Here is a 16,487-nt window from a genome sequence, read left to right as displayed (position 1 = left end):
ATCAAACTGCGATGGCTCAGGGGATAGAGCGTTCGCCTTCCAATGAGGCGAACCTTGTTCGAATCCCAGTCTATACGAATTCCGCATCCGGCTTGCACGGACCACAGTGCTGACGTGAAATATCCTCAGTGGCAGACGGATCATGGGTCAGAGTCCCCTTGCCATCAGGCTAACCGTGAGAGGTTCCTGTGATCTTCCTCTCCTTGTAAAGCAAATGCGGGTTAGCTGCATCAAAAAGTCCTCCATGAAGGCAAGTTTCTCCCAATACTCGATCCAGGAGTTCCCTTGTCTTCTGAATTGGGTTCAAAATTACAAGGCTATGGAGTTGAACATTAATAGTTGTAAACCCATAAAATTGGGTAGACTGTTCAACGATGGTTATAAAATGAAATTAAATAAGCTTAATCAAGGCTAGCAGTGTAACTAAACTTAAAGCAAAGAACAGTAACTATTTTCAAATAATTAATCCTTTCGCGTCGACTGTCACAAATACGTGCCAGTATGAAACGTTATCAATTAGAGTAAAATATAAAATTGTTAAATTAGCTATTTCTTTAGCAGTTTATTTGCGGGGTGGGTATAGTAGCTTAGTAGTTTAGTAGTTTTAATTCACCACTACTTAGTTTAAAATAAAAACTATACAGTTACACTTTGAACTGCTTCTCTGTTGCAAGTTAAAATAACATTATTTTTATTGAGAGAGTCTGTTTGCGTCTAAGTGCACGCCGAACGGATGCTAAGCTCCTAGCGCAAACGTATATCAACATCACCAATTCTTGAAACTGCGTTGCACAGCTTTTTTTTTTGCTTGCATTTATAAATCAAGTAAAATGATCAAAATAGAACTTAAAGTATAAAAACAATTGTTTTGTTAACAAGAATTAATAAAAATGATTTTTAAAAATCGTGGCAAATGTATATCTTTCTGTTCACCATTAAAGAAACTGATGAAAGGATAATAAATATTGTTTCTTGCAGACGATTTTCTTGTACAGCAAAACAAAAAATAAATAAATTCTTTTTCTCGCATTTAATTTGTTAAGGATCTGTCATCATAAGACGCGACATTTTTAGTGGTCCAATCAAATCCAATGTTCTTGCAAATTCATATAGCTGTTTATTTTCAAAAACAAATGTTCTCCTTATTTATCAAAATATATTGCCAAGTTAAGGATTCCAGTAAGACTACAAAACCAAGACCCATTTTAATAGTTCTGTGATATATATCGTAAAAATATAGCAGGTATAAAATTTCTGCATGACGAGTTTAACTTTTAAATGCTTTTATATTGACTATTCAGGAATGGTCTTTTGTGAACTTGCAACTGGGTATAGATACGTGATTAGATTAAGATTTTTAAAAGTGAAAGCAAAATAATTCTGCCAAATTTGCAATGCCCATATTAAGGCCATTATTATCCCTGTTCTTTATCTGTACGAATATTTTTATTAATCACTCGTCCTAAAGGGCTTAAACTATAATTTTAAAAAAATCGAAGAATACTTTATATTTTACTTATTTCGAAATGAATCTGGACAATTATTATTCAGGAAACAAATTTTAATTATCCAGTTTTTTGCAAAATAAAAAAATCATGTATAAAGTATTAGATCTTTAAGTACGAGAAATAGCTAGAATTAAATCTCACAATGGCAAAAAGGAATAAAAATTAGTTAAGAAAACAATAAATGTTACAACAAAAAAATTAAAAATTACATTTAATCAAAAATTATATTTAATTTAATATTTCCTCTCATAATTTCACCTACCATTATAACTGTATGCTATACAATATTCATATATAAAAAATCACCGTAATTGGTGAGTGGTGAAAAATTAAACCTTCTCTTTGTACAAAAAATTGAGAACACTTCAAATGACAGAATATGTTTACACTACATTAATTTCAATAGTTCCTCTCCATTATATTTTCATAATTTAAATTTACAAGAAGTAGCTTTCTATTTTTCTCAAGTCGATCTGAAAACTTTGGGCTGAAATTTAACTTAAGCCTAAATTTCCATAATCGTATAGAGCTATAAGCATAATATATCTAAAGTCATTACTCTAAATGGTGAACCTATCAAAATCAATGTTAGTTCAGCCCAGCGAAACTAAAACATTTATGCATCCAAGTCTAGACGTCGGAAATAACATTTCATGATTCAAGAGATAAAGATTTTAAATTACTTTTTGGGAACATTAAGCGATATCAACTCTAAATAATCGTGAAAACATTAGAATATCATTTGAAGATCACAACTTTGAAATATTATTTTCTGAACTTGTAGTAAGGTTTGGCATGTCTAAATAGAATTTTAAACAAGCAATATAAAAAAAAATTTAAACTCAATTCCTACTTCAATCAACAAAGAAACATTTCATTTTAGTTACATTTTATTAAATAAATACAATTAATTTAAATATATATATTTTACCGGCAAAGTATGAAACGCCGGCATTGTATAGAATGACTAGGCATTGAATAGAATGCCGGCTGTTTTTAGGCAAAGTATTAAATGTGAGAATTATTACATACTTTGCCTAGGCAATGTATACAATACCTAGGCATTCTATAGAATGCCAAATGCTATTTAGGCAAGGTATGAAATAAACGTCCTGATGAGGTTATTATGTAAATGATGTGCATGTTACTGTGAATGACTGAAATCGGTGGTTGTTGACTTTCACCGGTGAATGTTGACAATCACATAGTCGCTTTGGTGAATGTCCGAAATATCTATTACACCCGATTTGATACGAGTATTAATTTATTCGTGGATATAATTACATTTATTCGATATTTTAATACTTACTGACGATAGATTAGAACAAACATCACTGTTTGGATCGGGTAAATATATACCGGGCAATGGCACTTGACCTTAAAGAAACATCAGTGTGGGATATACCGTGCAAATGTATATCGGGCAGTGGCACTTAACTAGACCTAGTATAACTAGACCTTTGGTAAATGTCCAAAATATATACTAGGTCCAATGCCACTGCCCGGTATACATTTACCCGGTATATCCTACACTGATGTTTTTTAAGGTCAAGTGCCATTGCCCTGTATACATTTACTCGGTATACCCTACACTGATGTTTTTACAAGATCAAATGCCATTGCCCGATATATATATTTGCCGATACTCCAAACACTGATGTTTCGTCTAATCTACGTCAGTAAGTATTAAAATATCGAATAAATGTAATCTATCGCCAATAAGTATTAAAATATGGAATAAATGTAATTATATCAACGAATAAATTAATATCAAATCGGATGACGTTTTGAATTTGACATTTGTGAATGGCATTTTGACGAATCGGACATGTATTGTATACATTGTCGGTTTCTCATTTGACATTCTATAGAATGCCTAGGCAATGTGTGAAATATAAATCATTTCATACTTTGCCGGCTAATTTTAGGCATTCTATACAACGCTGGATTTCATACTTTGCCCGTAACATATATACATATGACAGAATCACAATATTAAGCGGTGAAATAGAAAGCGAATTTCCCTGCAATTTTTCATTTCTCTTTCTATATGAGCCGCTCAGAAGCCAATGCGGTTAAGTCCATTTTTTGATATTTTCAGATTTTGGGAAATTTTGATGAAATAAATAATAATCTTCTCAGTTATTAAAGGATTTACTCGTTGGTTACTTTTTTCTAGGTTAGACAGCCCCTTTTTAATTAGCTTCTGAATATATTGTATAATAATTTCAGAAGCCATTGTGAATAAGTCCACTTTTTATCAATATTTTTTTACATAAATTTCTTATCTTTTTCAGCTGCCAAAAGGTATAAGTCCTAAAATTTTTAACATGCTGTCATTATTTCAATAAATACTTACGTTTTTATTTACACATCTTGTACATATCTTGTTTTTTTGCAGAGTTTACACCTCGAAAAAATACTTTATACACTTTTCTAATTAAATTAATAAACCAGGAATTTTAAAAACTAATGTATCAAAAAACATTAATTTTCTCAATTTCTGTATTTTGGACTTAACCGCATTGGCTTCTGAGCGACTCATATATAGTGTTGGACTATTAAAAAAAAGGTGTTGGACTATTGAAAAAAGAATTTGAAAAAGAAATTTTTTTTCAGAGATCTACACGCTTCGCCACTGGCGGTATTTATTCCTAAATTTATATCCTGCTAAATATCTTATATGAGAGGCAAAAAAATTCCTCCATATAAAGCTAAAATTAATTAATGAATTAATATTTGAAAAATCTGTATTAACATCAAGTGTCATCCACTACAAGTTTTAAAAAATGTATTTGAACTTGAGAGGATGAATATAAAAAGTATTTTATTAACGATTGAAAATGTGAACAAGATATATAAATATATGTAGAAAGGATGCGAAGTGAAAGTAGGAATTGAATAGCACTTTAATTAAAACAGTAAATTATTGCTTGAACTTTACAAAAATTAAATTAGTAAAAGTTTTTATTAACATATTTTCCAATGCTTAACTAGATATTTTAATCTTAATATAAATAACCTCTTTATGTTTTTTGTTAACTTAATGGAATCTTGATATTTTTGTAATAGAATTTTCGTAGATGAAAGTTTGCTTCAATGGACTCTTGCAGTTAAAATTTAGATCACTTTCCGACTAGCTAGAGTACTCAAGACAGCACTAAAGTTAATCTATTTTTTACCACTACCAGCAGAACTTATACGATATTACTGTCAAAGAGAAATTACCGTCAATCAAAATTTTCCGACTATTTTAAAACTGGCTAGGGCATTCAAATTTAAACTGAAGCTCTATGCTGAATAACAATATTTGCAATCATTTCACGATCATTACCAGCAGAATTTATAATGCAGTTATTGCCAAAAAGAAACTCATCGCCTATCAAATTTCCGATCACTTTCTGGTTAACTAGAGTACTCACGTTATGAGAGTCCCTTCACGCCTGAGGACAATGTAAGCTTCAATCCTTTCCAAAACAATCATAATTAATCACCATATTATCGGCTTGTAAATATTTAGTCCACTTTCCGAAACACTAGAGTGTTTGAATCTGATCTGGAGATCTGAGTCTGATGACAAATTAAATAATATTTATTTCCTGGTAACTTTGTCACAAGCAAAATTTATAGATATATTATTTCTACAATAATTTTATAGTAAATCGAAATTTCAGCTACTGCCCGATTAGTAAGAGAGCTTGCATTTTAAATGGAACTCTATACTGGGTGACATCTCAAGTTTTTATTGTTTTCTGATCACTACATTAGGAGTTCAGAATCATATCACCAAAAAAAGGAATTTGTCTTTATCCGAATTAGACATTCTTTAATCTGAATTAAACACTGTTAGATGGAAATTGTTGTGTCAATTATTTCTAGACCTATGTAATCATCGTTTAAATCGCCAAGTAAAATTCATCAGCAATCTGAATTTCGACCACTTTTCGACTAGCTAGAGTGATTAAATTTCTACAGGAGCTTTGTGTCTGATGACAATAAGTAATAATTTTTTACTAGTTTAAACTAAAATTAAGTTAGAATAATAATAAGTAAGAATAATTAATAAGAATTGTTATACATTCCGACTTTATTTAAAAGGTACAAAATTAAAAATTAGAAAAGATTCACTTTTTGTCATTCGCAAAACGCTAAGGGCTTAGTTTTCGTAATAAATCTCCTTTTCGTCTGAAAGTGATGCGTCTTACTTTTTTTCTTTCTGGTTTGTTAATCAAATCATTTTCGTTTTTTTCCTCCACTTGAAGCGTCTCATTTTATTTTTTTAAGTAGTCATTATATATCAATTTCCATTTTAAATTGTGACCAACTTTCATGGAATTTCAATTTTTTTGTACTAATTGAATCTTTTAATTGAATAATTGTGTCATTAAATCTGGAAAATAAGATTTAAATAAAGAGGAAATGAATAGTAACAACACTTTTCTTGTGTGACAATAATTAAGAATTTAAAAAAATACACTTTGGAAGAAAATCTAAAAACAGCACTCAATGAAATTCCGAGTGATATGATTTTTCACTATATAATGTAGTAACAACACTTTATTTTTTGAATAACAGTAATGAAAAATAAAAAATAATACACTATGCAAGAAATTATAAAAACAACACTCAATAAATTGCAAAGTGATTTAATAGATCTCTATCCTAACTTCATGAAATATATCATTACTGAAACTATGGATTTAATTTCACTATAAACTCAAAGTAACGTAACGCACTTTTTTAATTAATAATGCATGAGTAACTCATACAAAAAATTACATATATGTCTTCCAACATAAAAATAAATAAGCATTAAAATCGGGTATTATATCTATTTTATAATAAACCAATTTACATTTCTATAAAAATATACGATAACCAGTGAAAGTAAATATTTCAGCACTAAAAAAATCTGAATTTAAGGAACGTAGCTAGACATTTATAAATAAAAACCATAAACAGCAATAATGACAAATCGCAGTAATTAACGTAATTAATTATAATTGGAAATTAATAAGCAGCAGACATTTCAGAATTTTCCTAGTTGCTATGGTATCAATATTTAGTTACGTTACGATTTGGTTTTTCTTTCCCCAGGCAAGAGACCAGAAACTACACCAAGTACAACAAATTGTTGATGTGCACATTAAGTTCTTTAAATATAAAAATGTAATTTATTTTTAGTTTTTTTTTCCAAAATTTTCTCCAATAAATAATTTTTTAGAGAGAAAACTAACATTTTCTCAAAAATTAATGATTTATTCGCATATAATAAAAAATAACTTGATTAGATTAAATTAATAAAATAATAAGAATTAACAAGTAGAGCTATATTTTTTTGAAATTTAATTATTTCACAAAATTAATGACTTTTTAACATTTTATTTGTGTATAAAAGATATACTTTGAACAGCTTGGAATAATTTTAAGAATTAAGGAAAAGAATATGAACACAAAAGTATGAGATTCCTCTAGAAAGAAGTACCTTATCGATCACACTATGTTAAGTCCACGAGAAAAAGTTTCTTTCGTCTTGCTTGTAAATTTTGGCTCTCGACCAATTAGAGAATGTTATACATATGTCTTAACTGTCTAACGAAGTTCGATGGAAGTAACTCACTCTAATCTAACTTCGTGAGATAAAAATTAGATATCAGGAACTCTAGTTTTCCTCTATTCCAACAACAATAAACCAAAAAAACACATTATTGAAATAAGCCTAATTGCGAAAATAAACTTTTGGAATATTCCTTTTGCTACGTTTACATTCCGTAGTTCAAAAAAATAAAAGAACACACATGTATGAAAATTATTTCCCCAGAACAATTAGAAATGTGAAATAATAGGAAAATTCAACACGTAATATTTACAATTAAAAACAAGAAAAAAACGGTATATTTCATAAGTAATAAAAGCCATTGTTAATTTTTATTTATTTATATAGTTTAATATGTAGCAATGTTTAATGTTTTATATGTATTTATATGTAACAAAATGTTAATTTTTATTTATATTGTAAACATAAAGGCATCTGTTTAACATATTGTGCTAAATTTCAACTCTTGATACCTATCCTGTCTCGGTTTTAAAACTATAAACATTAGCGTAAAATTATTTCTAATTTAGATGCGCTTTCTTTACTTAAATTACAATATTCTTTTTAACAAGTAAAATTTTGTATTTTTTTTAACATATAAAAGAGAGACAAGAAAAAGTAATTTTTGTTTTGGTGGGTAATCAAATAAACAGTAAATATGAATATCAGTACTTCTGCTTGATAAATACAAAATAATCAGAGGGGAAGGATTTAATGTTAACTGTTGTCGTATTGAGGTTGCGTAGAGAACGTAGAAGATAGGCTGACAATTGTCGTTGCGCTTAACGTATTATGTTTATCAGAGACAATGTGAATGAATATTATTGTGAGGCTATCGAGGGAATACTAAGGAGCCTTACGTTGGTAGAAGGGGCGAAATTCTCGTTAGTTTGAATGCCTAACAGTTTTCGCTTTTGTAGATTGCTTAAGACATCCTTCCTCTCTCGGCCTAACTCATTTGTCGAAAGGATGGAGCACTGGCAAGGGAAATTCTAAATATCCCATTCTAAATATTCTAAATATATAAAATAAAATAAAAAATTTTATTACAATTTTCATTTTCTTTTTTATTTAATTTTCACAAATAAACTGATGATGGATAATGGTGTTAGGCAGTATCTTTCGATCCATGAAAAATGCAAGGTCGCCACAAAATCACAATCTGAGGTACAACGCGTGCGGTTATTTAGATTCTCTATTAATATTTTTTGTTAGAGCCGCAGTGGCTCAGGGGATTAGAGCGTTTGCCTTCCAATTAGATGAACCGGGTTCGAATCCCAGCAATGGCTGGTCAATACGAATTCCGCACCCAACTCGCATCGACCGCAGTGCTGACATAAAAATGTCCTCAGTGGTAGACGGATCATAGGCTTTAGTCCCCTTGCTGTCAGGCTATCCTCGGGAGGTTTTCCTTTTCATGCGACGCAAATACGGGTTTATCCCTTCAAAAAGTCTTCCACGAAAGCAAATTTCTCCCAATACTTCATCCAGGAGTTTCCTTGTCTTCTAGATTGGGTTCAAAATTACAAGGCTACGGAGTTGAGTATTAGTAGTGATAAACCTAAAAAATTGGATCGGCAGTTCAACGACGGTTATAAATATGAAATAAAATAATTTTTCGTGACAAAATTATGTTAATGCAATTTTGCAATCAATATATTTTGATAGGTAAACAGTAGATTGCTTTTTAAAATGTTTGATATACACCTTTGTTTTTATGAACTAAAGTTAAAGAATTTTTTAGTGTCATCCAAATCGTTTTTCATCAATTTAAGCTGTGCAAAATTATATTTTAGAAAATCTAAAAACTGAGAAATATGTAGTTTTAAATTATCTACTCAAAAACACAAAATGCATCACATGAATACTTTGCAGTTTTGAGGAAAATTCATAGCAGTTCTAAAAATTACTAACCACTCTTTCTCCTTATCCAACAAAGCGACTCCTTTATTTTCTATCCTTTTTGTGTTGTCTAATAATACAATATAATCAAAAGTTTGTTAAGTGCAAAAATACCAATAAAACACAAATTTAGAATTTATTATAAAATCCAAGATGGCGAGGCTAAAGAGAATACTTAACTATACTCTATTTCAATAACTGGAGAGCGAGCAAAGCCGAAAAATACCAAATGAACTAAGAAAGCAAATTAGAGGTTCACGAGCGAAAGCGATGATAGCTGGTAATGGCAACTTTTACTGAAAAATAAAATGTTTATAGAATTGATTAAAAAAGATGTATTTTAATTGAATTCGTAATAAAAATAAAAACAAATTAAGACATTTTCTATCCCTGGAAAGATCAAATGATGTAATTCGTATACTTTTTTGTATTTAATAAATCATTCACTGTATTAAAGAAAGATTGGATTTTAATACCAGATTAAACAATTTTAAATTTGTAGGATCTGTAAAATTTAGTCCTTCGATTTTTTAAATTAAATGGACATTTTTTAAACTTAGATGGTTTATATACAACGAACATCTTTTTTTTCTTCTCAGATTAAACTCTTTACAACACATTCGCAATAACTATTAACATTCACAATAAAGAAAGGTATACGACATTGCATGCATTGATTTATAAATTGTTATTCTAAACGGTATTTTCAACGGCACAACTACAGTCTCCAAAAAAAAAATAATAACAAAAAGGAACTACAGCTTTTAATTACTTCAAGCAATCCCTTCATACTTATAAGGTTTTAGATACTTAAATCTTCCTCTACGAAAGATGCCTTCAAATGGCTTTCAATGAAAATCAATACAAAAACAATGAACAAACACAAATTTTTCGAATTTTCTTAGCAAAATAAGAAACTGCGAAATCTTTCGCATTTTTCAAACCTTGTACATGGAATTAGAAAATATAAATAGGGAGTTCGTATATTTGTAGCATGGCTAATAAAAAATAAAAAGTAATATTAGTAATAATTAAGGGTGTCAGTTAATGCAGTATTGCATCTAGCTCTGTTTAATAAAAGGAAAATTTAAACCAAGTAATTCGCATATTTTTTATCGTAGTTTTTTAACATTTTACTATCTTATTCCATTAAAAATTATTAATTTCAAAAATCATTTCAGTAGTGAAATATATTGTATTCATTTCTATCTATTCAAAAAAGCGTAGTTTCCCTAAAAAACAAGTTAATATGTTAGACATTATTAAAAGTAAAGAGTGTGATTGTCTTTCATGTATTGCAACCTCTCAACCCTCACTTCGGAGTTTGAATCACGTATTCTACAAATTGCAAAAAAAAAAAAAAAAAAAAACGATTTTCGGAAATCAAAGCAGAATTCACCTTTGAAATTAGATATAAATACGAAATTAAATTAATAACCTAATAAATTAATATGTTGATTTAAATTTTTAAAGCACGCAATTTTCAATGGGAAATAACTGTTTTGGTTATTAGAATTACAAAATATAAATTTATTATAATAAGTTTTTGTACATTCAAATTTTCAATTGAAAAAGATATTTTCAGAACTCCTTTCTTTTGTTTCTGGACATCCTAATGTTTTCACTTTTTAATCTTCAAAAAACAATAACTAATAATTTATTTACGCTAGCAGAATTTAACTGCATTTCTATCCTCATACAATAGATATGTGTAAAACATTTCGAAATATTTTGGCTAACAACACCATACTCCAAACACGTTATTTGGACCGAGCAGCACACCACATATAACTAATGAATACAACTATCACATATGCTTAAACCAATTATCCTGTGACAAAATGTCATTCATAGCAGTCATTAATAACTTCATTTGCTCTGTTCAGACTGGTAAAGCTAATTTCAATGAACATGATTTTGAAGATTATGGAATTAATAGAACATGATTTCGCTTCATTCAAAATGGCGTTGCATATTAGAATGCTCATTTGAGGGTTATCTTGCACAATAATTATTACTAAGCCATTACTTTTGAAAATTATTCAAATTTAGGAATGAATAATTCATATTTAATCGCAGCTTAAATTATGAAAGTTGTTAACATGTGAAATCCTAATTCAAGTTTTAAATCTTAAAATATGTATTGGGGCTTTGTTATTAATACATTTATAGTATTTCTTTCAATGTCAATTAATTCAGTCACATATAATAATATTATTTAACTAGTGGGCTGCTCCCCCTGATAGCTAACGCTCGCCAACCCCCGAAAATTGCTACGCAATCTTATAAGGTTTGCTACGCAAACCAAGCTCACTTCACTACGCAAACCAAGCTCACTTCAAAATTCTAAGAATTCAAAACAATCATTCAAATCCATATAAAAACTTTTTTTTTAAAAAATTACATCTTTTTAGTAAATACTAAGTCATTAAAATAAATTTGAATTCAAATAAATGACATGTAATTCGTTAAACCTATTAGAAATGTGCTATAGTATAATTCGTAATATAAATCAAAAACCGTCAAACAAATTCGTAATATATAAATTCGTAAAAAAAAGAGCTTTCGACAAAATACTAAAATAGAGATCTATCGACAAAGACTACTCACTTCTGCCTAGCTTAATAGTATGAGATTGCCGCAACTGATGCTCTCTGGTTATTTCAGTTTCCGTTTTTAAAAGCGCTATATGTTGAGCTACCTCAACTAGATTTGGCATGTGACATTTTTAGCGGCAATCATTGGTCGATTCGCCGTGTAAGAGATTCGCCGTGTTTTCGAAGTAACGTAAACAAAACAAATCAAACGTTGCCACCGGCGGAAAAGAAATACAGCCAAAACTTGGGAGCCACGTAAGGGAATTATATATAGTATTAGATTTTGAGCTAACGTTACGTGTTGTGAAAATGAACAGAAGAATTGTTTCAACGTTTAAAAATAGCATCGATTGCGTGAACCACGTTTACGTTCAAGTTGAGTCATGTTATCGTATAACCAAGCTCACGAAAAATCCATTATGACTCAAACAATCCAAAAGCAAATTTACATTATGCATAAAACTCAAATATAATATACCAAATACTATTTTAATGTATGTACAGTGCTCCAAAAAACCCGGACCACCTTAAATAACTTTTGATCGATCCAATGATCGGATCTTCACATTTAAGGTTAAATGGTTCAAGGAGGTGACCTCAAATATGATAATTAATTAGTGCAAACGATAGTTTAAGCTGCAAAATCCGACACAAAAATGTACTCTCTCTGAATAAACATACCTTTTTTCAACGGGTTTCGATTTCTTACTCCTAAAATATAAGGGATAATGGGAAATATGGTCCCCATAGTTTGATCTGGAGAGCGATCCAAAGTTTAGACCCCTTAATGTTAATTTTACTTTTTGCATAATTCGCCATATCTCTAAGTAAATTAAAAAGTTTACACATTTATAAAATCCAGTTATACAAAGATAAATACATGCAGAAAATAAATTTTAATAAATATCTACTGTTTTGTTTAGTAAAATTCGAAAAAAATTGAATTCTAAGGTTAACGATTTTTTATAAAAATTTTAAAGCATCTAATTTTTCACGGTAAAATACAAAATTTGAGCGAAATCGGTTTTATAGTTCCTGAGAAATTGCATTTTTAAATTTCGAAAAAAATAGTTATGTCTATTCATAAAAAGTACGTTTTTGTGTCTGATTTCGTAACTAAAAATATCGTCTGCACTAATTCAAATCACCCTTTGAACCATTAAGAATGAATGCGAACATCCAATCATTAGATCAACTATTATTCAATGTTATCCATTTTTTTTCCTTATTTTTTACTGCAAAAAGGGGTTTCTCAAATTTGAGTAAGTTTGTATTAACAAAACTCCGAAAATATTATAGTTGAATTTGAAAATCCCTTGTATTCATAATTGAAACAGAAAATACTTATTTTTGAGCTAACCGGTAATAGTTCTCAAAAGTGATGAAGTAGAAATGAGATAGATGTTCGTTGGCTGTCAGCAGGATTTGAACCGAGGACCTCCAGTTACGTAGATGGATGCTCAAACCACCAAGTCCAGGGAGAGTAACAAAGCTTTATATACATTCCTTTCGCTCAAAATTTTTTAAGATATAGAAAAATAAGCAAAAAGAAAAAGTAAAATATTCTCCTGACTAAGCTTTTGGGACAATATTTTCGAAATCGCAATAACTATATACCATGACATTCTGATTATCATTGAAATTGATAATAAGTATGTCATGATGCATAATTGTGGCGATCACTATATAAAGCTCCCTAACTCTCCCTGGACTAAGATAACGGTTAGAGCGTCCTACTACGAACCTGGAGGTGTTTGATTGGAATCCTACTATCTGCTAAGCAGTATCTCTCTCACACATTTCTCCCTTTAAATCACTTTTGAGACGATGCATTTTGCTTAAAAATTAGGTATATTCTGTTTCATTTTTGAATACGTGGTTTTTCTTAATTCGACTCCTATTTGTTGCGGAACTGTTTTGACATATTTTTGATCAATTTTGAGAAACCCTTTTTTACTGTTTTAATATTTACTCATATATGCTTATTTATATTGATATGCACCCCTTTTTCAGTTATGCTGGTCCCCACTGCGAAACCTGTTTATTCCTGGTTTCCTCAACTGTTGGCTAGCGAAACATGCATTAGAAAATATGTTTGTAAGTAATTTTAGTTCGTACATATTAGTATTCAACTGTACGAATTATAGTGCGGCGTTCAGGAGAACTCCCCCAGACATTAGTCTCGCGTCGTGGCGGGTACCATGGTTACGAGGAAAAGTCACTTTGAATAGGGGTGTAGGGTGAATAGTTTTGTCTTAATCTTTGCTTAAGTCAGCGGGAGTAAACCAATCAGCACCTTCATTCATCCATTGCACCCTCATTAGAAATGTGCTCTAGCTTGTAATCATAGCAGCAGATAACCCCAAACTTTTAATCTGGAAGAGTTTTCCTTAAAGCCGCACTATAATTTCTTTGCAAGTGCCTTAAAGATATTTTGAAATAAATCAACGGTTTAAAGTCATTCGAATTTTTTTTATAGAAATAAGGAAGAAACAAGACATTATACTCTTCTTATATTTATAAAAATAAGATTCCATAAAATTCGCATTTGATTATTTTTCTGTATTTCTCTTGCTTAAATTCCAATACAAAAGCCATAAATCTTAATCAAAATTTTGAAAAAAGTTTTATTAGTCAAGCAGACAATAACTAAACATTAATTTTTTTAATAAATGTATAGTTTTAAATTATAATTAATTTATAAACTTAAAGCTAGAAGACTACATATAAAAATTAAAGTATATTTAAGCAAAAATATCGTTTCAATTGTTTAAAATTATTTTATTTTGAATCAGCATTGTTTAAAAACAGATATATTTCGTTAAAAAAAATTATTAACATCCTAAAAAACATTTAGATGACCAGATCATGAAAGGGTGTCTTTTGTGCTACATATAAAAGTATAGCTAGATAAAGTGAATGAAGCAACAACAACAGAGATACTATAATTCTTCAGTATCAAAACGCAAGATAAGAATTGGGAAAACCGGAATGCCCTGAAGAAAATGAAAACAAGGGAAAAGATGGTTAAATAAATAGGATATTATCTTGAATAAGCTTGATCGATGTAATCAAACAAAAGAGGGGGGATAAGAAATAACTGTTGTAGGGGTAGGGTTTAAGCCTGGAGTGAATAAGTTATAAGAATTTAAATAAAACGGTTTTCCAATACGAGATTGATCATTAATTAAATAACTAGAATTTATCAAAATATAAAATGATTCTCAGAATTCAAGTTCAGCTTAAAAAAAAGCAGTATTGAATGCTTTTTGTAGTAGTAAAATCACAAACTTATGATTAACCTTTTCAGTTAGAATATTTTTACAGTTTCAATATATTCCCTTAATTTAGAATATGCTCAATAACTTCAAGATACCTCCTTTAGTCGGATGATGCCTTAAGGCTTTAAAATATGCTCTTAAAGCAATAGCGTCTTCAACATGAAATAAAAACAAATTTTCATGATTCTTATGATTAATAGTTAAGTTAATATGGACTAAAATTCATGTCCCGCGGTACACCGGAAGCTAGGTCAGAAAAAGTAAGAAATCCGACTAAATCGTGCAGGAGAAGACCGTCTAATATCCCGATTATGAACATATCTTTCTCGCTAAGTAAGCCTAATTTTAAAGATATATTTAACTTTCCTAATATACGCAAGCCCAAACTGTCAAATAATTTGGTAAACAACGCAGCTATTAACATCAACAATGATGTTTAGGATTGGTGAAATTTACTTTGTTTACTGGAATCAAAACGACTGAGGGGAAGGAGTTCTTCGTTGTGTAAACTACTATTGGAACAAATTTAGATGCAAGATAAACAAACATGCGAAAAGTAGCTATCTTTTAATTAGGGGGATGGTTATGAAAAGTTATGAGAAAGCAAAGAAACTTTAAACGGTTTCCGATAAATAGTAAAATCGATAAATTTTACTCCGACACTGAGAGTGATTGATTAAAGCTAATTGTGTCTTTTCTTGTGTTCTCATTTGTTACACGCTTTGTCATGTTTTTATTCTTATGCAAAGTCTGAATAACGATGAGGATGCCAAATGTATGCCAAATTCTTTAAGTATTACACGCTTTATTTTCCTTTAAGTATCATTCCGATAAAATCAGTTGCATAAGTTGATAACGCTTATCTATTTGAATATTCTATAACAAAATTAATTGATTTCATATTTTGAAATAACTTATTTAAAATTCAAAAAGTTATAACATTCAAGAAAATATTTATTATAATTTATTTCACTATATTAAAAATTCCGAAAGGCAGCCGATGCCGCCATCACTGTTTTCGATGTTCAACTTCACGTAACGTTTTGTTTTGCTGCACAATACTATAAGACCTAGAAACTTGAAATTGCTCAGGTGTGTAGTGCGTCAAAGAAAAGATTGGACCAACATGAATAACTTTTGATCTAATGATCGGATCTTCACGTTCTAGGACTCTATCTTAATGGATCGAGAAGTTGACCTCAAATATGCTAATTAATAAAGGCAGGTGATATTTTAAGATATGAAATCAAACACAAAAATGCACTTTCTTTGAATAAACCTCCCTTTTTTGTTCCATGGATTCAGATTTCTGACCTCTAAAATGCAGGGGGAAGTCGCAATCTGAGAGGCATGGTCCCAATAGTTTGCTTAGGTAAGTGATCCAAAGTTTGAACCTTTTAATGTTAATTTTACTGTTTGTGTAATTCACCACATCTCGAAAACTCTTTAAGCGAATTGAAATATTTTTGCACACAATTATAAAATTCGTTCACTCAAATATAATTCCATGCAAAAAGTAACTTTTAGTAAATATTTATTATTTTATGAAATGATAGTCGAAAATATTTTGAATTGTAAGGTATACAATTTTTTACATTATTTT

General features: G+C 29.8%; 1 protein-coding gene and 1 long non-coding RNA gene across 6 annotated transcripts in view; one reads left to right on the top strand and one right to left on the bottom strand.

Annotated features, from left to right (window-relative positions):
• LOC147813821 (uncharacterized) overlaps positions 1 to 16,487 on the bottom strand; it is a 579,591-nt gene that overhangs the window by 439,468 nt on the left and 123,636 nt on the right. The gene's annotated exons all lie outside the window — the stretch shown is intronic.
• Positions 1 to 16,487, top strand: part of LOC107438721 (potassium channel subfamily T member 2) — a 518,547-nt gene that overhangs the window by 392,897 nt on the left and 109,163 nt on the right. For all 5 annotated transcript variants that reach the window (XM_071179918.2, XM_071179919.2, XM_087159363.1 and 2 more), the window contains one exon: positions 13,617 to 13,700. In XM_071179918.2, the coding sequence (XP_071036019.2) occupies positions 13,617 to 13,700 (84 nt within the window). The remainder of the gene's footprint in view (positions 1 to 13,616; positions 13,701 to 16,487) is intronic.

This window comes from Parasteatoda tepidariorum, chromosome 3 (genome assembly GCF_982258835.1).
Source record: "Parasteatoda tepidariorum strain Cologne lab strain chromosome 3, Ptep-v5.0, whole genome shotgun sequence".
NCBI lineage: Eukaryota > Metazoa > Arthropoda > Arachnida > Araneae > Theridiidae > Parasteatoda > Parasteatoda tepidariorum.
Note: the sequence above shows the minus strand (reverse complement) of the source record. Positions and strands in the feature narration are given on the sequence as shown.